The sequence below is a fragment of the Pipistrellus hanaki genome (genome assembly GCF_964339955.1).
Source record: "Pipistrellus hanaki genome assembly, chromosome: 3".
In the NCBI taxonomy this organism is placed as follows: Eukaryota; Metazoa; Chordata; class Mammalia; order Chiroptera; family Vespertilionidae; genus Pipistrellus; species Pipistrellus hanaki.
In genome coordinates this window covers 180,175,554-180,199,369 of record NC_140505.1, presented here as the reverse complement: position 1 = coordinate 180,199,369, position 23,816 = coordinate 180,175,554, and the positions used below count along the sequence as shown (strand labels likewise).

Sequence of the window (23,816 nt, the reverse complement as noted above, 5' to 3'; positions counted from 1 at the left end):
GGAGAGAAGGGTGAGGCAGTGAAGGGGGATAAAGATCCTCCTGGGATCATAATTATTGATTTGAGAGAGAGAGAGAGGGGGGAGAGGGGGAGAGAGAGAGAGATTGGGGGGAAGGGAGAGGGAAGAGAGAGGGAAACATCGATCAGCTGCCTCATGTACTTGGCCCTACCGGGGACTGAACTCGCAACCCAGGTATGTGCTCTGACCGGGGAATTGGACTCACTGACCCATGGTGTATGGGATGATGCTCCAACATATGAGCCAGCAGGCCAGTTTGGTGTGTGTGTGTGTGTGTGTGTGTGTGTGTGTGTGTGTGTGGCGGGGGGAGATGGTCAGGTAAAGCTTCCTTGAGAAGGTCATCCTGGGGTGAGGCTTGGAGGTCATGAGTAAGCCCTGTGGGTATCTGGAGGAAGAGTGGTCCGGGAAGAGAGGCCAGGAAGTGCAAAGGTCCTGCGGTTGCCTGCTGTGTTTAAGGAACATCGTGGGGCCAGGTGGCTGCCTTTCAGTGGGCCAGAGGGGAGAGTGGAAGATGTCTGAGTGACCTGGGTGGGGGGCCTGGAAGCATTCTGAGAACTTGGGGTTTCCCCTGGATCAGATGGGAACCAGAGGAGGATTCAGACTAGAGGAGAGAGAGAGAGATCTGACATATGCGTTAAAGAAATCCCGTAGTGACAACCAAGTGAACAGACACTATTCATACACCCTCACTGGGTGCCAGGCACGGGGCAAACTCCTTTATGGGCATAGCTCCTCTAATCACCCCAGCTACCCTCTAAGGGAGGAACTATTACTCTCTCTGTTGTGGGAAACTGAGGCTCAGAAGAGGTTAGGCAGCTGACTCGCATCAGCGGCAGGGCTAGGGCACTGACCAGGCCTGCCCGACTATAGAGGCCCCGCCTGTCCCACGGCCATTGTGGCACTGTGTTGTGCACACGGCAGGTATTCACTGGAAGGTGCCATCTGGCTGGCTATCACGCACTGCCCTGGGGTGGGGGCACCTCAGGAAGGAAGAGGGCGAGAGAACGTGCATCCACTTACTCAGCTCCGCGATGCTGCCCACGCGGGTGGCCAGCAGGGACTGCTCGATGGTCCTCAGCTCCGACTGGCTGAACATGGGCACGTCCCCCGGTTTGTTTGAGCGCTGCGGGTCCCGGTGCAGATTCAGGCTGTCCGGCAGGCACAGCACTCCTGTGGGCCGGGGAAGAGGGGATGAGAGGAGAGCAGATTGTTACTTTTCGGCTAACCAAAGGAGGGGCGTCAAACTGCGCAGCCTTGAACTGCACCGGAGCCGGGACCACAAACCCAACGTGACAGCCAAGACTCCCTGCAGAAATGATATCTAGCTATTTTACCAGGAAAAGCTTGCCTCAAGGCCCCGACCTACTAATTTAACCCTTTGCACTCCCAACCATTCTGGACATTGGCTACCAGCTACTTGACGCTACTTTGCAGCGGAAACGTGCGTTGAAATAACTCAATTCCCCACAATCACTAATAAACTGCAATGTCCCCTGAGAGGGGACATCCGAGTGATATGCTAGAATTCCAATGTCCCCTGAGAGGGGACAGCGGAGTGCAAAGAGTTAATAGTAATTTAAACAAACATGTGGGCATTGGTCTGTATGCAAATTTCCACAGGACACAAAGCAGAGCAGCATTCTGTCTGCTCAGAGATGCCTCATTCTCCTCCTGTGAGGCAGCTGCTATCCCTGTGTGTGTGTGTGTGTGTGTGTGGCGGGGGGGGGGGGGGGGGGAGGGGGGAAGAAAGAGCTGTTGGTTACTCTGCTGCAGTCACTTCCGAGGACTTGCCCAACAAATGGAACTCCCCTGGCTGGTGGTTATCTGTCAGACAAGGCTCTCGCTTTCTCTGGAGAGCCCAATGTAAGGAGGGAAAGAGACCTGTGGAAATCTCTGGAATCTAAGTATTCTCTTCCCTTCCTTCCCATTCCACGCTCACTTAGCGAGAACCTCAGCACGTACTCTGAGACTTTAGTCAGAAGTATGACCCGGTCCCAGCCTCCAAAGGCAGAGTGTGCTTTCTCTCTCCTTGCCTTTGGGCTTGACGACTCACTCTGGTCAAAGGTATGTTCATGAACACGATGGAACTCAAGGCCTGCAGAGCACCTGTGCAGTTGAACTTGCTCTCTTGTGCCTCTGCCATCATCATGAGAGAAACATGCCCTGTCTAACCTGCTGGTCTAAGGAGGGGGAGAGAGAGACACGGAGCCAATCGAGTGCCCACCTGAAGCTCAGAGCTGCCCCACAAACACAAATGCCAACTTGGTATGTCTTTGACATAGTGGGGGTTGTTTGTTACTCAGCATTATGATGGTGATAACTAACAGATACACCTACAAAGTGCCAATCGCTGAGGATAGGAAGATATGATAAACAAGGAAGGCACTGTGCTGTATTAGGGGCAGAGGACACCGTGATGGACAGAATACATACACTCCTATTCTCAGTGGGCTCACAATTTAAGCAAAGGAGGCAGCTGAGACACACAAAGCCATAGGATAAATTCTCTATGGTAGGAGGAAACGAGGAATGAAGGCATGGGACCTGAATAATGAGTGGTTGTCAATAAGTAGGAAGCTCTTATTGATACCTGCTATATTCCCAACCATGCTAGGCATTTTGAAGATGCAAAAGAAGCAGAAGGTGCATTTAAGCTGTTTATGAATCAACTAGAGAGACAACACCAGCAATGGCATAATTGAGGGACAATAGGACAGTTTCAATACATAGGTGCTGAATTATTTAAGTCAACTGGCAGGATGAGGGGAAACAGACAGAATGTCTGTAGTTCAAAGGTCACTCCTCATTCTGTTCGAACCACAAAAACTCAGCAAACAAAGTTCCTCCTCTGAGGATGGGCGGACGTGTGGTGGCACCGGTCACACGCCTCTCCTGGCCCCTTCTGCCTCATTAGTGGCTCCAGCCATACCGAGCCAGTCTATGGTCCCCGAAGGTTTCACCTTCACACCTCAAGGCGGACCCAACGGGGAAGGTAACTCTAGAAGACCTGTTTGGGATGAATAATGAATGAGCAGACGAATGATGTAAATGATGATTCAGTTTCAATGTTTTTATCATCAGGAAACTGGTCAAGTACGTGTCTACCTAAGATTATTCTTTAAACTACTGTTTTTCAAACCTTTTTGACCATGTCCCGGAATAAGAATACATTTTATATCAGGACCCAGTACACCCGCCACCACCACCACCACCACCCACACATACACTCTTCCTGTTCTCCAGGAAAAACAAAAACAAAAACAACTTCATGGAGGATAATACTGACCCTTACTATTATTACACGAAGCACTCTCAATTTTTTAAAATACATTTTTTATTGAGAGAAAGGGAGAGGAAGAGAGAGACAGAAGCATCAGTGATGAGAGAGAACCATTGATCAGCCGCCTCCTGCATGCCCCTCACTGGGGACCCAGCCCGCAACCTGGGCACGCGCCTCTGACTGGAATAAAACCCGAGACCCCCTCAGTCCGCAGGCCAATGCTCTTTCCACGGAGCCAAACAAGCCAGGGCTCAATTTTTTTTTTTTTTCCTTTTTACTTCTCTTCTATTTTATTAATTGAAAAATGCTATCTGCAGTATCAGAAGGGATTTTTGCTTTGAACAACACTGCGTACTGGCACACAAATTGCCATTCGCTGGACAACACAGAATCACCCCTTACTGGACATTGCCTAGAGCCAGCAGGCTCGCAGGGGATGTGGAGATGACCGAGAGGTGATCCCTGCCCTTCAGCAAACCTCGGCTTTTCAGGGGAGGCAAGCCCTTCGCAGAAATTCCCGTCACCCAAAACCGGCCTCCCGCCTGTCCCCTCGTGCTGAACAGCCGAGTCATCCTCCTGATGACCGGGGATGCCCTGAGTCATCCTTGCTCCCCCCTGTTTGTTCACCAGCCTAGACGTTTGGTCAGAGGCCAAGTCAAGTAGGCGTTGCCATGGCAACAGTGTTGGGCCAATTCCTCATCTGGTGCCCTTGATGTCCTGACTCTTAGTCAGAGATGTCCTACCCTTGAAGAGCTCCCTGCAGCGGGCACCGGATGACCAGGACCCAGTGTGACAAGGGACCCCAGGCTCCTGGTGGTAGTCATGGGGCTTCACAGCAAAGGAGGCCCGAGAGAGAGCCCCGAATGCTGGGAGGAGGAAGTTACCTAATCCAGAGGAGAAATAAGCCGTGTGTGCTCGCGGGATTGCTTTCTTGGTATTTGCATGATGTTCAGCAAGTCCCCATCCCTGACCTGCATCTGAAACGTTGCTTCACATGTTGATTGAGGCCTAAGCAAACAGGATGTGGAGTCTGGGACCTGACTTTCAGACGTGGCTGTCAGTCCCCCTGTGCTTAACCTCGGGCAGGTCACAGGGCCACTCTGGACCTCATTTCCTCTTCTGTGAAAGGTGACAGTTCCGTCCTTGTCTCCCTTACGGGGTTTGCTGGGATAAAATGAGATAACGTATACCAGAGTATTTTGCATGTGCTGAGGTAGGTGCTCAGCATATGGTAACTGAGATGAAATCAGTTAATGTGTACAAACCCAGCTTTAGACTGCTTTCTGCTTTTTGTCACACGAATAAACAATTTCCCTTGGGATTATTCCTCCTTCTTTTAGAGGGTTCTGACATTTAAATGTGAAAACATAATTACTCCAAGAAGCTGTGAAAGCTAGATTACTGAGATGTGAAGAATCTAAATAGAACGATTATGCAAAGATTATAAATGAGGGCCCCACCTGGATAGCTCAGTTGGTTAGAGTGTCATCTTCATACGCCACGGGTTGCAGGTTCGATTCCGGTCAGGGCACATACAAGAAGCAACCAATGAAGGCATAAATAAGTGGAACAACAAATCTATGTTTCTCTCTCTCTCCAAAGTAAAAAAAAAATAAAATTAAAAAAATAGATATATAGAATTTATTTTCTTCTTGAAGACTCTAGATGGGGTAGCACATAAACTAGAGGGGTTTTGTTGTTGTTGTTGTTCTATTTTTTTATTATTATTATTATTATTTTTTTGGCCTAAAAATCAACCAGGTCAATAAAAAGGTCCCAGCATCATATTTCAGTGTCAGATGCAGGCCTCAGTTGTGGACTGCTCATCAATTTCCATCATGGGAACCAAGGACAGCTGCAGCCTGGGGATTAAAACTCAAGTTCAAAGACATGGAGAATGAAGGTTCAGATATGACTCTGATTGGACCGAAAGAGAATAATTTCTCTAGAGAGAAGGTGGTCATCAGCTATGGTCCAGAGGAGACTGAAGAGGTCATGGCCTCCCTGAAATGCTATTACTCTGGAGTCGGTTGTGTATCTTCTAAGGGAGAAGTTCATTCACATCCTAAGGGGGTCTAGGGGTCCTAACAGCTGACGAACCGATGCTTCTGAGGTCCACATTCCCAGCCGCCACCAGACCCTCTGCTCTGGGACCGACAGGCCGTAGTGGGGACAGAGTGGGCTGGGCATGGCCATGGCCTTGATGGAGCTGAGCTCCCATCCTGCCGCAGCCCCTGTGCAGCCCGAACAAAGACCTCCCCAGATCCCCAGTCAGCTTCCATGTCTGCAAAGACAGGTTCAAATATCTCCTTCATCGCTTTCTTGTGGTGATTACACAAGATAATATATCAAAGCCTCCGCTCTATACACACCCTGTGTTCGCAAGATGAGCAGTTTCTTTTATTTAATGCCTGGATTCTAACAGCCTGGAGGGCCATCTTTCCAAAATCTTATGCAAACGGAGATTGACTGCACTTTGGTTAGGTCACTCGGAACATAACACAAGAGAGCTACTCCTCACACAAGAGAGCTACTTCTCTGGGTGGGCCCCTGGGCCAACCACGTCGGGCATCTGATGGAGGATCAGGGGCACTGCTGCCTTGCTAGATGCCTACCTTCCTATCTGCATAGGATGACCCCTTAGCAAATACACCGCCCTGCCATCCTTTCTCATCCTTTCTCTGCATCTCCATCTATGACTAGGCCTGGATGCTATCTACCCACCAAGAGAAAGCCAAACAAGGCAGCCGTCAGCACTCACCCATTCTCCTCTCATTTATGATGATGATGGAGGAGGAGGAGGAGACTGCATAGGTCTTGGCGCCTGGGGCACAGGCTTGGGCTGAGCCTGGTCTGTCTTTGTCTGCAAGAGCAGTCTGCCTACTTCCTGCCTGCCAAGCTACCCCTTGGTTTCTGCTACGTTAGCCCCAGAATTCAAGCGGGGGGTCCTGGCAGCTGTCCCAGCTTTAAGCAATGGGAGGGAAGCAGCTGGGGGGCAGCAGGCCAGCCGTGGAACAGGCACCAGGCAGACCTGGCAGGTTCCGGTTCCCGCCCTGCCGCCTCCCAGCTGTGGGCAGGGCCTTGTGCCTGGGCTTCCCTGAGCCCCCCTTTCTCCTTCGATGAAATGCCTGATGCTATCTACCTCCTAGTGTGACGGGGAGGCCCTAATGGGATAATATATGTGGACAACCTGGCATCGAAAAGGGGGTCGATAAATGTTTGCTAATAGCCCAAGTGAAGTTCTTTGAAGCTGAAGATTTAGGAATTCAATAATACCACGATGCCAGAAGGCTCTGTGTTACCATTAAATTTATTAAGAAACAGGATAGGAAGTTATCAGATTCCCCCCACCCCCCTAATGTTTGCACAACCATTTTATTTCTGAGAGACTTAAAGTGGGAAATAGATTCAGAGCTGGCTCGGTGAACCCATTCATTCCTCTGTGAAAGGCATGCTGTACTCCCATTAGGATAAACCCAGACCATGGTTCGTCCCCTCCACTTCCCCAAACGAATTCTAGCCCAAGAAACAAATTCCTCAGAAGTCTGCAATCACATCATCAAAAGAAATAAGAGGCAATGGAGAATGGTCAGACACCGGTTTGATGACGTGCCCCGACGTGGGGCCTAAAGGACACAGAGGAAGGAGCAGGCTGACCTGCAAAGGACATGACATCACTCTGGATCCTCTTCAGCCTCAGACACTGAGCACCAACCACAGACAACGGGATGCATGCATCCCTGCCCTCAAAGGCTCCCACTTGGCCGGAGAGACATACCCACCAACTGAAACACTGTGGGAACAAGACTGGAGGGCAGGGGTGTGGGGTCCACATGGGAGCACAGCAGGGCCAGCCCTTGTCAGCCCCGGGAGCAGGAAGAAGGCCTTCCAGCAGAGGGCAGAGTGTGGAGCCCGAATGAACGCCCAGGCTCAGTGGGAGCGGTGCTACTTCCCAGCAATGTCACCTTGGGCATGCCGTTGGGCCTCCCTGTAACTGCCCTTCCTTGCAAATACCGATAATACGGGAATGGTCACAGCATGATCCTCGAAAGGCGACTGGAAGATCAAATGAATTAATACATGTCAATCTTGGCCCCTATAAATAGCTCAATTAATGGCAATGTATTTGAAGGACGTTCCAAGGAGGAATGTGCCTATGGGGCGGAGGGTGCCTGATGGGAGCGGAGGGCAGAGGTGGGGGAAGCTGGGTGGGGAGGCAGGGGGAACCACGGGGAACCTTGGGCTTTGGGCCAAGACGGATTTGGTCTTAAAAAACGGAACCTTCACCTTCTATGTCCTGTATCTCTCTATTCCCACTTTCCCAGCCCAAATTCTAGAGAGAGTGGTCTGCATCTTCTATTTCCGTTGCTTCCCTTCTCCTCTTCACTATCTCTACACCATGTTCTCTCCGTTTTCACTGGGTCCCCAGCAAGTCCATGTGCATTCTCCAAGGCCCAACTGAAAGGTACCCAGACTCCAAGAAGCAAAAGCAGCAGCAGGCTCTGTTCTTAGGGAGATGGCGGTCCAGAGACAACAAGAGAAGGGCACCCAGTGTGCCCGCGGGGGGGCTGAGATAGAGAGAGGCAGGGACAAAGAAGGGCGGGGTCACAAAACAGGAAATGCCTCAAGGTGACCTCACAAGCCGCCCTCCCCACATGAACCCCATGAAGCAGGTTTCCTCGCAGGCAGCTCAGGAGCCATGGGAGCGAATTAAAACTTGGGTTAGAACTCACTACAGACTGATTCATTTGCCTCTCAGCATAACCATTATGGCTTGTCTCAGTTTCAGTTCTTACAAGGGTATTTCTTGGATCACATGATCTCACACACCTAGAGGAAATAATGAACAACATAAACTGATGAACAAAAACAGACCCAGAGAAAGAGAAGCAGCGATCAGATTCTCAAACCTCAGAGGGAAGGTAGGGGAGGGTGGGAGTGAGGGGGAGAGATCAACCAAAGGAGTTGTGTGCTTGCACAAGGGCCTAACCAGTGGACATGGACAACAGGGGGGTGGGGGCATATGTGGGGAGGGGTTTGGGATGGGAATGGGGGGATAAGGACAATTATGTGATACCATGATCAATCAATAAAAATAAATAAATAAATATAAATAAATAAATAAAACTTGGGTTAGAGGGTGTTCATCCCGGGAACGGGACACAGAGGCAGCCGTGCTGTCATTAAGGCACGGTAACGGTACAGGTGCAGAGACAGTGGGACGACAGTGTGGCTCTAACACCAATTGCATAAATGAAAACACCAACTGGTATAAAGCCATAAAGAAACAGAGGGCAAAATAGTCTATTCATTTCCTTCTTCAGCGAGCAGTACCGAGCATCCACTAGGAGCTAGGTGTGATTCTGGGTACTGGGATCCAGTAGCAAAAACACTGAATATTCTTGCCATTTTGGTATATGCACGCCAAATACATAATTAGAATACGGAGCTGCTTGGATGGTAAGTGCCTCGGAGAAAAATAGAGCAGGAAAGGTGGATGGGAGTGTTGGGTGGGGGAGCAGGAAGGGACATTCAAGGAGAGTCTTGAAGGAAGTGAGTGTGCAAGCCACACGGTATCCTGGGGGAGTGGGAGGGTTGGGAGAGAAGGGGAGGGAATGCAGGCCAGCAGAGGGGACAGTAAGGGGAAGGGCCAGAGGGACGTGGGCTTGGCTCGTTAGGGAAGGAACAGAGCAAGTGAGGGGACAAGCAGTAGGTGAGGAGGTCAGAGAGGTGGGGAGGGCAGACTGAGTGGAGCCCCATGGGCGACTGCAGACTTTGGCTTTGACTCTGAGCGCGGTGAGAGGCAGCGAAGTGTTCTGAGCAGGGGAGGGATGTGGTCTGATCTTTTCGGAGGGTCACTCCAGCGGCTGGGCGGAGAACAGACCGGAAAGAATGGGGACGAGCCCGCAACCTGGTCATGTGCCCTGACTGGAAATTGAACCGTCACCTCCTTGTTCATAGGTCAATGCTCAACCACTGAGCTACACTGGCTGGGCTGCCTTGTGTGTCTAAAAGACACACTGAGGTTATTTTTAACTGTTCCTTCCCCAGATTAATTTTAATTCTGAATCAGTAAGCATCTGAATATGGTTCAAATGGTGAAGGTGATCACACTAGACAGGGAAGGAAGGAGATGATGGGCAGTAGGGGAGGGAAGGAGGTATATGTCCACTAAAGAGCATTTGTTATTTGATTACATTATGTACATTGTGTGCCTTTCCCTGTTGCCAACTCTCCAGTTCCACTGTGTCCCATTGGGACTTGCTTAACAAATACAAGTAGAATTAGTGGATGACTCCTGAGTAGAGTTCTTGGTGGAAAAATAGATTAATAATTTTTTTAAATATATATATTCTATTGATTTTTTTTTAGAGAGAGAAAGAGAGAGGGATAGAGAGTTAGAAACATCGATGAGAGAGAATCATCGATCAGCTGCCTCTTGCACACCCCCTACTGGGGATGTGCCCACAACCAAGGTACATGCCCTTGACTGGAATCGGACCCGGGACCTTTCAGTCTGCAGGCTGACGCTCTATCCACTGAGCCAAACCCGTTTTGGCAATAAGTTTTTTTTTTTTGTTTTTTTTTTTAAGGTGTTAATAACACATTAACCCTCCCACTGAAAATGTCTCCCTGATAAAGACAAGAGGCTGAGATTTCACACCAGCTGTCGGAGCATTTTATGCCCATGACAAATATTCACTGATATGTCATCCCCAGGGGATCAAGAAACCATATCCAGGTAAGAGTGAGCGTCCCCTCTAAAGCGGAAGCCCATGAACCTGGAAATCTCCTTCAGGTGGAACTTCCGCAGAGTAAGAGCATGGGGTTCATTAATATTCATAACCCAGGCCCCCAGGACCCATAAGATCCGGAACCATCAAAGGAAGATTAAATCATATTGAACCAAGCCTTAGTGTTTTCAGTATATTTAATTGCATTCTAAGTCTTCAAAGACTGATTATTTTTAATTACACACCCTGGTGGCTAGAACGTACCACGTATTTGATAGGATATAGTGGGGAACTCTTCCGCAGGATGTTTAATACGTTGAAATACGCTATGGCTGACCGCACGGAAGGACAGGGGTGTGTATATCTACAGGCGTAGAGGAGATTAGGCTAACATTTTGAGAACTAGCTAATGCTGCTGTGAACGTACTATAGATTTTAATGACACGTAAAAGCATACATCTGCCAGTGGCAGCAATGCGTGTATACGCTGATAGGACCCTCCATTGCAAATACAGCAGGCCCTCAACTAATGTTGTTTTGTTATAAGGTTGATGAGATGTGGTAGGAACTTAACTCTTGTCTCTATGGTAAAATTGGTTTTGTTATTTGGTTATATGTCCTTCGGCTTAAAGTCACAGAACCCAACGAGGACGCTAAGTGAGGATTTACTGTGCAAAGATTGCAAAATTGGCTTTTAAAAGCATTAGGATCCCATTAGGCTACAGTCAGCAGCTGATTACAGAGCAACAATAAACCACAAGAGGACTCTGAATTCTCTTTTATTGTTGCTGTTAAAAGGTACTGCACTTTAGACAAGGCCACGGGCTCCTGGTGAAGGGAGTTCACTGTCCTTGCTGGTGAAGAGGGTCCCTTCTCCTCCCTCCCTTACCTCCCCACATGTACTATACTCACCGTGTATTTTGCTGTCTATATTCAAATATTTTTTTAAAAACATGTTTTTATTGACTTCAGAGAGGAAGAGAGAGGGAGAGAGATAGAAACATCATTGATGAGAGAACTGATTGGCTGTCTCCTGCATGACCCCTACTGGCGATCAGCTTGCAACCTGGGCATATGACCTGACCGGGAATCGAGCCATGGCCTCCTGGTTCATGGATTGATGCTCAATCAGTGAGCAACACTGCCAGGTTGAATTCAGATGTTTCCACATCTGGGCCTTGCTGACTTCACAGGGACTGCACATCCTGGGTTAGCCTGTTCCTACAGACAGCAAACTACTTGCTGGTGAGTGCACTTCTCAGATGCAAATCAGCCAGCCCTGGGCCTCCTTAGCCAGGTTCTCAGCTCCAGGCCACTATCCACCTGCCCTAATCACCCGGGGCCAGGCACCAGACACCAGGGACAAGGCCTAGGCCCCAGAGCCAGCTGAGGTGGTTTACACTAGTCAGCTCTACATCTGCTCACCCCTCCTTGTCAGTTCCTTTGACAGTCCCAGGGGAGGGAACCCAAATGGTCTTCTGTCACCAGAGGCCACTCAGTGCAGGGGCCAGGCAGGCCTCAGTGGTAGCCGGTTCCACAACAAAGCAATGGTCCTTGTCCTGTCAGGGCAAATTCGTAGGCCAATTTATCAGAAACCTTTGTTCAGGGAGTCCAGCTGCTAGTTAGGTGAATATTCTTGTTATCTGAAATTTGTACATACATACATACGCATGCATGCACACAGGTATGGATAGCCATGCACACACACACACACACACACACACACACAATTTAAAGTTGCCCATCCATCCATTTGCCATATGTACATGTGTGTATAAACAAGAGAAATGACACACTTTAAACCTGGGAGAAGTTTCTCAACGGATGTGACTATCCATTTTGAAAGTTTGTGTTCTGTCGCTTAGAACCAGTGAGCCATGAAATCACGAACCGCGGGAAGTGGGGAAGGGTTAGACACCACTAACCCCAACTCCCTGCCAGTCAGCACAAATGTTTCCTGAGTGCCTACTGTGTGCCACCCTGGGTGAAGCCGTGGTCCCTCCTTACGGAAGCTTACAGCTAAACTCTTTAACTGAGGCATGAAAGGAAAGGGGCTTACTGAGCGAGGGAAAGCTTTGTGTCCTGGCATACGGAGGGGAAATCACGCCTGCCCGCAGGGGTCAGCGAGTGGAGGTGGAAAGATCCACTTCCTGGAGAAGAAAGGATGTGCGCCCAGTCTTGGGGGAGGAGATGGGCGGCAAATGGCTCCTCCGGGGACTCAGGGAATTAGGGCATCGATTTTCTGACACTGAAAAGCTCTCTCCTGGGAATGTGAGTGGTTTTGAGACATGCCTTGTCATTCATTATTCAACAAAATACTCACTGAAAACCTTCTTAGTGCCAGATACTGTACAGGATGATGATGATGGTGGTGGTGGTGGTGATGATGGTGGTGGTGATGGTAATAATAGTTATGATAATGGTGATAATGAATATATTGATGATGGTGATGATGGTAGCTAATACCCACTGTGTACCAGTCCCTATTCCAAGTAATTGCCGTATACTCATACATTTATATGAGTATAAATATAAACATTCAGGTGGTAGGCATGAAATATTTGCCGAATTAAGACATTAGTGAGTAGAGGGTGACTTTGGTTTCTACCACCCTAAGCCCGCAACTGGGCACCTTGGTGGTGGGACAGTGGGTAAATCAGAATGAAGGGAAGGTAGGAGAGAGGAAACAGAGACTGAAACAGTGATGTGATACAATCACACACAACACTGGTGTATGGGCTCTGGAGCCAAAATTCAGGCTTTGTTACCGATGACCTCTATTCACGCTCTGGCCAAATGAATGAACCTCCACGTGCCTCGGTTTCCCCTCCATAATGGGGGTGGCGGTAGGAACAGCATAGGGTTGTGGCGTATATATCCACACCTGAGCAGTGTCTGGCGCATACGAGATGCGCAATACCGGTGTTTCCTGTGATTATCAGCTGCTCAGCGGGACTCAGCCAGGCCACTCCTCGGCAGAGTGGGCTGCTCCAGCTTCCGCACGCTGGCTTTCCCCCGCAGACCAGCTCTCAGATCTCATTGGCAGTCTTTACAGCCTCCGTTCTCGCTGCTCTCCTGGATGCCCGAATCCCCACTCCTGATGAAACCTGATTTCCTAGTTTGCATCTTTATGTCTCCCCAGCCAAGGAAGACTTCATCAAACAGATGACATTTGAGCTGAGTCTTTAGGAATGTGTAATTGTAAAAAGGGAGGGAGTTAATAAAAAAAAAAAAAAGAAGGATCTGGTCTGGCTGGAGGGGGGAGGAGGGATGGAGGGGTGAGGGCTGGTGGGAATGCAGGCGCAGGCGGTGCTGGGATGAGACAGAGGGGCAGAACTATCGCGTGCAAAACCATGGCCACCAACCGCATCAACATTTAAAGTTCACCGGGGAGCCATTCGCACTTCCAAAGCTTTATAAAGTCATAATTGCTATGTACATCCTGGGGGGTGGCATTTATCCTGGCGGTGGTATTAGTACCGGTACAAATGGGACTTTGTCGTAATAATGGCATTAGTAGTCATAGCCATGATAACAGCAGTAAAAGGAACAGTGGCTGCTCTGTGGGAACGGAGCCATCATCATTGTTATCCGCATCGCCATCACCCTTACCGTTAGCTCGCATTTAGTGCTTGCTATGTGCCATTCTGAATATGTTGAGTTTTATGTCATTCCATCCTCACAATAACGGTATGAAGCGGCTACTATGATGATCCCCATTTACACTGGAGAAAGCAGAGGTAGGGAAGAGTCACATGACCTGCGCAAAGCTGCACGGGAACCCAGACACCCGGGACCTGCTTGTAAAAGGGGATGTTAGGCGCAGTGAGCAGCTGCCTGGCTCACCCAGCGGGACTACGGACCTCAAGGGTCAGCTGAAGGCAGGGAGGGCTTCCCCAAAGTTCAGAGGAACCCCTGAGAGGTGACTGTGGGGTTCTGGCTGAGTCTGGCAGCCAGTTCTAGCCTCTCTGATGTTCCTCTGGCCCCTATTGGGAACAGGGTCCTGGAATGGCTGCACCCCAGCCAGGCCAGGGCCGATGATCAGCACACAAAGGCAGCCAGGAGCGCCTCTCAGGCCTCCCGCCATCGGGGCTGGCCTGCCTGGCACCACCGGCCATCCCCGCCAGGCTGAGTACCACTGCTGCCAGCCTCGAGCCTGCTACCTGTCCAGCATTGCACAGAGGAACTCCACAGCGCGGCTGAGCCGGTGTACGTGGGCCTGGCTTCCCCGACGGCTGGTCCAGCAGGAGGCAGTGGTCAAGGCAGCAACGAATTAGCCCACATGCAAAGTAGCTCTGCTGCCTGCAAGACGGCATGTCCCCTTCCACTCCCTTCCCTGTCACCAAGGGAGGGAGGGTGGCCTTCCTGGGTCCAGAGAAGCGACAGCCAGCCTGCTCCTCACTCCTGCATGTCCCTGTAAGAGCCCTGCACAATCCCTGTAAGAAGAAGGAGCTTAAATTCCTGTTTTGTGGGCGCCAGGGGGACGGCAGTGCCATCTTCCGGTGCCTGGATTAGGAAAGACCCTCAGGGCCCTGCAGTGGGGAGGGTGTGCTCCCCTGACTGCGGGGACAGGGGAGGGAGGGGGCGAAGGCTCCCACAGGCAAGGGAGCCCCAGGGAGCTGCCAGAGGAATACTTCTGTATTCTAGAGCAGTGGGGGAGAGCCCCGGCTGTGAAGGCCTGAAGGACAACAGGAAAGAGAGCTGGAGGCAGCTGTACTCAGGTGCCCTGTGGCCACTCTCATGGCCTCTTGGCTCCTGGCCCTGCGGGGCCAGGTCTTGCAGGTGGGGCCCCTTGGGTCCCGGGCCACATGCAACGCAGGCTGGGTGAGGCCTCCGGTCAGCTGGCAGCGGGGCTCCCTCTGATCCCTGGTCAGCTCCTGATCCCTGACCGTTCCAGACCTTTCATCACAGTCCCCCTGGGATCACCCAACGCGTTTTAGATCCTCTGCTTCCGACCAGGACCCAGGACTCGGTGCTCAGGCAGCTTCCACGTGGCCTGTGTATGGAGCTGAGCAGCGTGGCCCGCCCTTCCTCTTCTCCTGCTTCCCGGGTGGCTTGGGCCATGTCCCAGAGTCCTCTGTGCCTCAGTTTCCACACCTGCGCAGTGTGGAGAATGGCACCCCCCTCCGCAGGTTGCTGTGAGGCCTAAGAAGGTTTCCCAGTGCTGACAGGACAAGGATCACAAACTCAGCGGCTTAAATAACGGACCGTTATCGTCTCAGTCCTGGAGGCTGAATATCTGAGTTCAAAGCGTAGTCAGGGTGGCTCCTTCGGGGGCTGTGACAGACCTCTCCCCAGCTTCTGGCGGTTGGTGGGCAATCCTCGGCATTCCCTGGCACAGAGAAGCCTCACCCCTATCTCCGCCTTCATCTCCACATGGCGTTCTTCTGTGTGTGTGTGTGTGTGTGTGTCCAAATTCTCTACCCCCCTGTTCTTTTATTTTTTTAAAATATATTTTATTGATTTTTTTACAGAGAGGAAGGGAGAGAAAGAGAGAGTTAGAAACATCAATCAACTGCTTTTTGCACACCCCCCACTGGGCATGTGCCTGCAACCAAGGCACATGCCCTTCACTGGAATCAAACCTGGGACCCTTCAGTCCGCAGACCAACGCTCTATCCACTGAGCCAAATCGGTTTTGGCTCCCCCTTTTCTTTATTTTAAAATATATTTTATTAAATTTTTACAGAGAAGAAGGGAGAGAGACAGAGAGTTAGAAACATCGATGAGGGTACCACTTGTCTTGAATTAGGGACCCACCCCCTCCTGACCTTAACTAAATACATCTGCAATGAGCCTATATCCGGGGTTAGGACGTTTGAGGAGGGACACAGTTCCACCCAGAACATGCACATCAAGGTTCTCAAGCAACACCAGACCCTCTGGCTTCCCTACGGAGGAGGAGCTGGCCCCGGGGCTGAGAGAAGGTTCCAGCACTGGGGCTGCTCTGTCCATGGGCTCAGACTCCCTTACTGGGCAAGCGCCGCCTGCAGGTGCCACGAGGTCCGCCCTCATGCTCTGGGCGGGTCTCCACCCAGGACGTCCTGCCTCGGAGAACGCCTTCACGTCCACCTGAGGCTGCGCCCCCCACCCCCCTGACAGCTGCCTCTGCCCAAGCCGCGGAGGGACAGGCCACACTAGGGAGAGGCCATCCCGCTCTAGGTCTTTCTGGTTCTTCCCTGCGGGGACCCCAAGAGCTGGCCCAGTCCCAGGCGGCCCCTCGGGGTGCAGCCTGGCCTTTACTCTGTGCTCTATTGCGGAAGAGAAGTCTTTTCTCTGGGGCTTGGCCCTGGGGAAGCTTAGCTCCTCTCTCCAGCCTGGGGGTTCACGTTTGTCTAAGCCATTCTGCATGGACAGCAGTGGGGCACACATGCCAGATACCACCAAACACTGACTCTGGTGGCTCTGGAGGCCAAGGTCGGTCATCTCCTAGGAGGACAGACCGGTGGGTGGGATGGAGGAGCTTACGGTGATAAGACACTTCATCCAATGCCAAAACAGGTGTGGCTCAGTGGATAGAGCGTCGGCCTGCGGACTGAAATGTCCCAGGTTCGATTCCGGTCAAGGGCATGTACCTTGGTTGCAGGCACATCCCCAGTAAGGGGTGTGCAAGAGGCAGCTGATCGATGATTCTCTCATCGATGTTTCTCTCTCTCTCTACCCCTCTCTCTTCCTCTCTGTAAAAAATCAATAAAATATGTTAAAAAAAGGAAAAAAAAAAAAAAGAAAACAAGACACTTCATCCAAGAACCACAGTTCCTGAAGGATAGCATCCCTTTTTGCCATCCGATGCCCTCCCTCATCAGGTCCTGTTTTGGCGTTCTACCCACCTACACGCTACCTAACGCCTACTCCTTGTGGACTTAAACATTCTCTGGGGCTTTTCCCTCTACATTTGCATGAATGCTGTTCCCTCTGCCTGGAATGCCGTTCTCTATCCTCACTTCAATCCATCTTCCTAAAGGCTTTGCTCAAAGGCCACCTCCTCTGGAGGTGGATGAAATCTGTTCCTACCCAAGTTCCTACAGTCCCTGGCACCATACCTCCTGCCTGTACCACACACCCGGGGCTTCTCACCAAGGACCCCCTCCATGTGGTGGTCGAGAACATGGGATCTGAGGTTGCTTATCCTGGATCAAGTCCTGGATACCACTTGCTCGCTCCCTTCCCCTCTCAGCCTTCTTTCTCGGCTGAAACATGGAGCTAATAATAACAGTGCCCACTTCCCTGAGTTACTGTTTTACAGCCTCTGTTAAGTACTGAGCCACGCTATAGGACCTCCTATAGGCTCTATATGTCAAGTGGTTATCACAGTGCCTGGCACAGGGGAGGTGCTCAGTAAATTTCAGGACCGTCATCACCATTATCAATCCCCGGGGAGATATTAGGAGAACAGGCTTGCCCACAGCGCCAAGGTGAATTGATAATGACCAATTAAAGGGCACTAACCAGCTTCTAATTCCACAGTGGCCTCTAGAGAAGAAGGAGATGAGGAGCAATAACAGCAAACATCTACTTCATGCTGCGTACGTCCCAGGCACTGACTTCAGCATTTTATGTAGATGCATTAGCTCTGCAATTCTCACGACAGCCCTAAACAGTGGAGACCATTAGCTTTCTTTTAGAGACGTGAACACTGCCACACAGAGAGGGCAAGTAACCAACCTGAGATCACACAGCCGAGCTGGAATTCAGTCCCAGGCCACCCGGCCCCCTCAGCCCCTCTACACTGTCCTAAAGACTCTGGTGCCCTAAAAGGGTGTGTTTGTAATGTCTCTTTCAAACAGAGACCTCCGGAGCTCACCCAGGGGCTTCCTAGAAAAGGAGAAGCCAGTGTCAAAGGCCACCAGGGAATCTGAAAGGTGTCTTTATGCACCACTTTCCGCTGTTTAGTCTGAGCCCCGTCCACAACACCTGGGACTGCCTACCTTTTGCAGGGCTGGCAAACATCTGGAGTCCAGATGCATCTGCCATTCCCCGGGCCAAGTAAACATATGTGCAGGTTTTCAAAGCTGTGGGTCCTCAAAGCATTTTCAAATATGTTGTGAGAAGGAGGAAGACTGGAGTTAGAAAGGAGGTTGGGAGACTGTAGTTAGAAAGAACATCTTCAGGAAGAATCTCGAACCAGTCCCATTTCCCCTGTGAGTTTCAAAGCTCGGGAGGTCCAGGCAGCTCAAAGGCTGCTCCTGGCTCAGTGTGTGTTAAGGAAAACCTAGAAGCTGTTTGGGCCCTAGGTTATTGGTTGGCAAACTCATTAGTCAACAGAGCCCAATATCAACAGGACAACGATTGACATTTCTTTTGAGAGCCACATTTTTTAAACTTAAATTTCTTTTAACACAATTTCTTCAAAATAGACTCACCCCAGGTCGTGGTATTTTGTGGAAGAGCCATACTCAAGGGGCCAAAGAGCCACGGTTTGCCGACCACTGCCCTAGGTCATGTGGGGGGAGTGGGGGTCAGAGGCTGAGAAGGTGGGAATCGCGCAGCCAAGGCAGAAAACGACTCTTAGATTCTAGATGATGATGATGACGATGAGACCAGAGCCCTGTCTTCGAAAGGTGAGGCGAGAGGGGTGCCAAGCTCCCAGGTATACTAGTTACAGAACATTAAATACGGGGGGATGAGACTGCATTATTTCCTGAGATCCAGTCCTTCCTGAATTTGTCGTCTCCTTACTCAAACCGTTCAAATGATAGAAAATGAAAAAAACGTTCAGCAATTTCCCACAACGACTGTCTTAATGTGCCTCGCTTAATTATTTCCTTTAAACTATTATCAAACTTCTGTTCAAACCACATCCCAGCCCATTTACTCAGCAAACACTTTTTATGAGCAACTACTGCATGCCACTTGCCAGACTAGGCATGGGGGGCTTCCTGGACCTGACCACGTGGTCTCCCGGCCCCTCTCCACCCAATAGTCACAGCTTTTGAGACTCAAACAAGATCATGTCTTCTTGGAAAAAGAAGAAAAAAAAAAGGATGACATACAATTAAACAACAATTGAAACATAACTGTCATAGAGTTTCAGCTCTGGGATAAGAATCCGTGTGTGAAACCAACCCAAATAGAGCGGAGCACCTGGGCCATCGCACATGCTCCTGATTTGTGCCCCGAGGAAGGCCTATGCTGAGCTTACCATGTGCCATGTGGACAGAGCATGTCATGTGACCTGGGCTCTCGGTAGGGATTTTCCCAGGAGGCTGTTCTTCGTGGCACTGGGTCCTCTCCACAAAGGGCTCAGAGGAAAGGCCCTCGGTAGCAACTGCAGCTTTTCTTCTCCTGACCAATAGGTGTGTCTGATGGCCACTGGGACAGCGTAACTGACCGGGTTTCCCCTTCTTTGATGCCTCCCTGGAAGCTCAGAGCCCTGTTTACCGTAGAATGACACAGCGTTCATGTTTACATTCATCTCATTTCTGGCTCCTTTCTTGCGTCTTCATCTTTGTCTGTCCTTTATCTCTGTCACTGAGTTCCCATTTAGTTTACCCAACCATGTATTATCTAATCTTGAAAGCAAACTTTAATCTTTTTGGAACAGGTTGAAGTATAACACGGAATGAAATACATCAGAGTAAAATAAAAACAGTTTTGAGCTTGAATAAAAACGAACAAACTACAGGTCTACTCATATCCCAGGATGATATACCTCCAGTATTCACACTAAAACACACACAGTACATCCTGGCATCTTCTCTCCAAAGGCCCATCAGCACCGATCGGTTAATATTCCCCTCTCAGCTTACACACCTGGCAGGAGCAAGTTGCAGAGCCTGTGTGCCTGCTAATCCACAGGACCTGTCCACCCTGGGGGAAAAATAGCTTTCACTGCATTTCCCCACTAACCACTATGAAGAGGTAAGTGCTTTCCGTTCCTTTGTTTGTCACAGTGATGTCCTGGCCTCCCCACTGAACTCTGTATCATGGACCCGAACTAAAGGCAGCGGCAGGAGAGAGGCCGTCTTGCCGTTACTTTGGACGGAGGTGAGAGATGGAAGTGGCCTTTTGCAATCTTTCAAGGCACGAGTGCCAGCATCTTGGTTTTGAAGCATAAATACAGGTCCATGTAAATGCCCCTCCTGAGCCAGCTCAGAGCACGGGAGGCCTGTGGACACAGCTGGTGCAGGTTTCTCGCCAAAACTGGACCTCCAACGAGAACAAAGCTGCTTTTTTTTATTGATAGTTTAAGTGGGCACATATTTACCGAGCCCCTACTATGTGAATGCATATTAGCTATGAGTATAGAGACATCAAATACACAAGGAGTGTGTGTGTGTGTGTGTGTGTGTGTGTGTGTGTGATGTGTATGTGTGTGTGTGTGTGTATTACACAAATAAACAAGTTAGCAAGCAAGTTATTCCACACATACATGGACGTCATGCTTCCCTCATACACACGTCCCTGCCTTCAAGTTGCTCACAGTCCCGTTGGGTGTGAGGGAACATATACTTGCCTACAATCCTGCCTCTCTCCATTCCACTAATTTCTCTGGAGACTCGAGAATGTATCCCAGGCATCCCCTCCATATATCTCCCCAAGTAGGTCAGGTGTCTTACAGGTCAGGAGACAATAACGATGGTATGGGATACACTAGACTCTCAAGTTATCCTATATAATAAAAGTGTAGTATGCAAACTGTCCCCTGGACCTGGAGTTCGACCAGGGGGTGGGGCCGGCCGGGGGAAGGGAGGGAGTACCAGGCCAGCTGGCAGCCACTAAGGACCCTATCAGTACACGAATTTCATGCACTGGGCCTGGAGTGCTTAATAAATATCTGCAGCAGAAAACAAGGAAGCGGGTGAACAAATGAGTGAGTAAATAAATGATGTTGCTATCATCTCTAGTAATACTGAACCACAACTTGCTTTTGGGCAGTTACGGTGAGTTAGGCATGGTGTTAAATGCTTTTCATATATTACCTTATTTAATTCTTACTTACGAAGTAGGAGCTATTATTATCTCCATTTTGCAGATGGCAAAACTGAGACCCTAGGTAGATGGTCTGATGTGTGCCATTTTCACCTCCAGACAAAGGAGGAACCAGGACTAACTCTGGGCCTCCTGACATTCAAAGCTGGAGATGATTTCCAAGGTGCTTACCTTCCACTTGGGCAACTTGAGGTTGCATGATTTTTCAGAAAACGGAAACCTACAGGTCACAATTTAGAAGAAGGGTGTGGGGCAGTTGACCCCAGCTTGGCAGCTCCCAGCTCACATCTGACCTCTCCCTGTGCCCCTAGGAGACCTCACCAGGGAGGAGTGGGCAATGGGTTGAACAGCCTGAGCATAGCTGGCTGAGCCTGAACAGCCAGGGCACCCGTCCAGACAGTGGGCCAGCCAGCCAACCCCCTCTGCCCTTCCTCTCACCCCGCGGGGCCCCTTTCTAGCTTTCTCTCTCCAGCCTACTAAAGGAAATGGTGGTTTGACACTGCAAAATAAGCAAATCAGGGCCCCAGCTGCTGGGGACTGTTTGCATCTTGCCCTTAGCCTGCAGAAATAGGATCTATCTCTTTAATCCCCAGCCACTAAGAACCTGTATCTCAGATGACAACGCAGTGGGCTCCAGGTTTGGAAACCACTGCTTTAAGGGCCTGGGGAGCTGTAAAGATGTTCTCTGGCCAGGCTGGCAGTCTTACCCTCAGGCATTTTACCACCTTCAGCTAGCATGGCATTCTCTGCTGTCAAATGTCAGCCACAGTGAATGGGGCACCCAGGCGGGGGCCAGGGTACAAACTAATCAAAGAAATGAACATGGGCTTTGGGGTCAGAAGCCTTGGGTGCAAGGCCTCTGCTTTATTGCTGGCTTCTTTGTGCCTCAGTTTCCATGTTTTTACAAACAAAGATAATGCCAACTGCACAGGTCAGCTGTGGAGAGGAAATGAATGAACCCATGTAAAGTGTCTAACCCACTGGGCCTGGCGCAGAGACGCTGTGGGGTTCACCCTAGTTCCCTGAGGGTCAGATCTAGGTTCCATTAGAATCCCTCTGGGAGCTGAAGGACTGGAGGGGACAGGGATACCAGGCAGGAGGCTGGGGCGACAGACCCGGGGCAAAGGAAATGATTTGCACTCACTCACCCTTGGGTTTGACCCATTCCTCGCTGCTCTGACACCCAAATGATCACTTGAGTTACACTCAGTATCTGAGATTAGCTACATCCTTTGGTAATCACAATGACGGAGATGTGAACACTGCAACACAGAGAGGGCATATAACTGTGCCTGAAGCTGGAGCCCTAGATCTTAATATTCCTAGTCTACAGGTGAGAAAACAGGCTGAGAAAGGCCGAGGTGGATTAGACTTCCATCCTAAACTCATTAGCCCACAGAGACTGCTTCTTGATCTTGGGCCTGAAGAGATACTGCCTCCTAAAAGGTACAAAGAGAAGGTCAACATGGGAGGGTGTGTGACTTAAAAACAGCCCGAGGAGGCTGCGATGGGAAGGAGTTTTCCCTGAGTGGAGTGACTGATGCATCCAGAGAGGGTACAGAGTCAATAATCACCCCGAGAGTAAAGGCAGCCTCGGTGTGAGGAAAACCAATAAGGTCAGGGAGCAGGAAGGCTGTGAATGGTGAGTTGGAAAAACGAAGCCCTTTTTGGATCGGGCTCAGTGTAGGCCAAAGGGACAGGCCCCTTAAAGCTGTGGTTTCCAAACCTGAAATTAGTATCACTGTGGGTCTTCTACAAAAATGTTGCTCTTCTGGCCCCATCCCAGGAGAATACGATTCAGTGGGAGGTGGTAGACCAGATGTCTGTGTGAAACTAAACTCTACGGGAGCTTCTGCAGACCCGGGAGGCTAGGACCCCAGCACAGCGCTCACGGTTGGTAAAATATGGTACCAAGTGGAGGTTCACATTATTATCCTCTCTGATTCAGTGTATATTTGGCTGTCCCTTCCTAACCTGTCCTTCCAGGGCCAAGGGCAGCCTAAGCTTTAATGCTTCTGGATTTTTCTTTAATACCCCGCCTCCCCGTGTGGCTGGTCACTCCCCTCCCCGACACCACTGGTCCAGCTACATGTCCGTGGTCCCAGTCTGTTTGCTCCAGAGCTGAGCCATTTCAGAAAACAGGCTCTGACTTCTTAATCTTTGCTCAAGTGTCCCTGGTTCCCTCGGCTTTTAATCATCCAGAAAGGGCCTGCTGTTGGGAGCGGTACTCCCCTAAATGTCGATGTCTTGTTATAAATCTTCCCTGCTGCTCCCTCCCATACTCAGTAGAGAAACAGTGAGCTGAAGTGGCTACGATGAATGGCTGGGAGCCCTGCACTGGGTTTGCACTCAGAATCAGGCCCAAGGTCAAGAGCAGAAGCCTCAGTTATCCCTCTCCCAGGAGTATACTCAAACCGCCACCAAAAACACGTTTTCTAGAATGTTCGCTGGCAGCACCATGTGTGGTAGCCCCAACTGGGAAACAACCTAATGCCCATTAATAACAGAATGGGTAAACCAAGGTGGCTTTTCTCCAGCCAAAGCAATAAATACAGCTCCACAGAGCAACGTGGGTTGAAGCAAGCTAACATAATATTGAACAAAAGAAGCCAGACATGAAAGAGTAGTTACTGTATAATTCCAAACCCGTGAAAGTAATCCATGCTATAGGAGCCAGGACTACATTTCACAGGTGTGATCTGGTGGTGATGATACACCGAGCAGACCATGTTTGATGTGTGCACTTTCTGTATGTCTGCTATAGTTCAACTGGAAAAGACATCTTGCACAAAGGATCCGAAAATCTGCCACGCAGGACTCCCCTGTCCTCACTGGCTATGGGCTTATTGTGG

General features: G+C 50.1%; 1 protein-coding gene across 3 annotated transcripts in view; it reads right to left on the bottom strand.

The window, feature by feature from the left end:
* Positions 1 to 23,816, bottom strand: part of ABTB3 (ankyrin repeat and BTB domain containing 3) — a gene marked incomplete at its 5' end in the record, with an annotated part of 237,531 nt that overhangs the window by 97,606 nt on the left and 116,109 nt on the right. For all 3 annotated transcript variants that reach the window (XM_084876948.1, XM_084876949.1, XM_084876950.1), the window contains one exon: positions 1,039 to 1,188. In XM_084876948.1, coding sequence (XP_084733074.1) covers positions 1,039 to 1,188 — 150 coding nt within the window. The remainder of the gene's footprint in view (positions 1 to 1,038; positions 1,189 to 23,816) is intronic.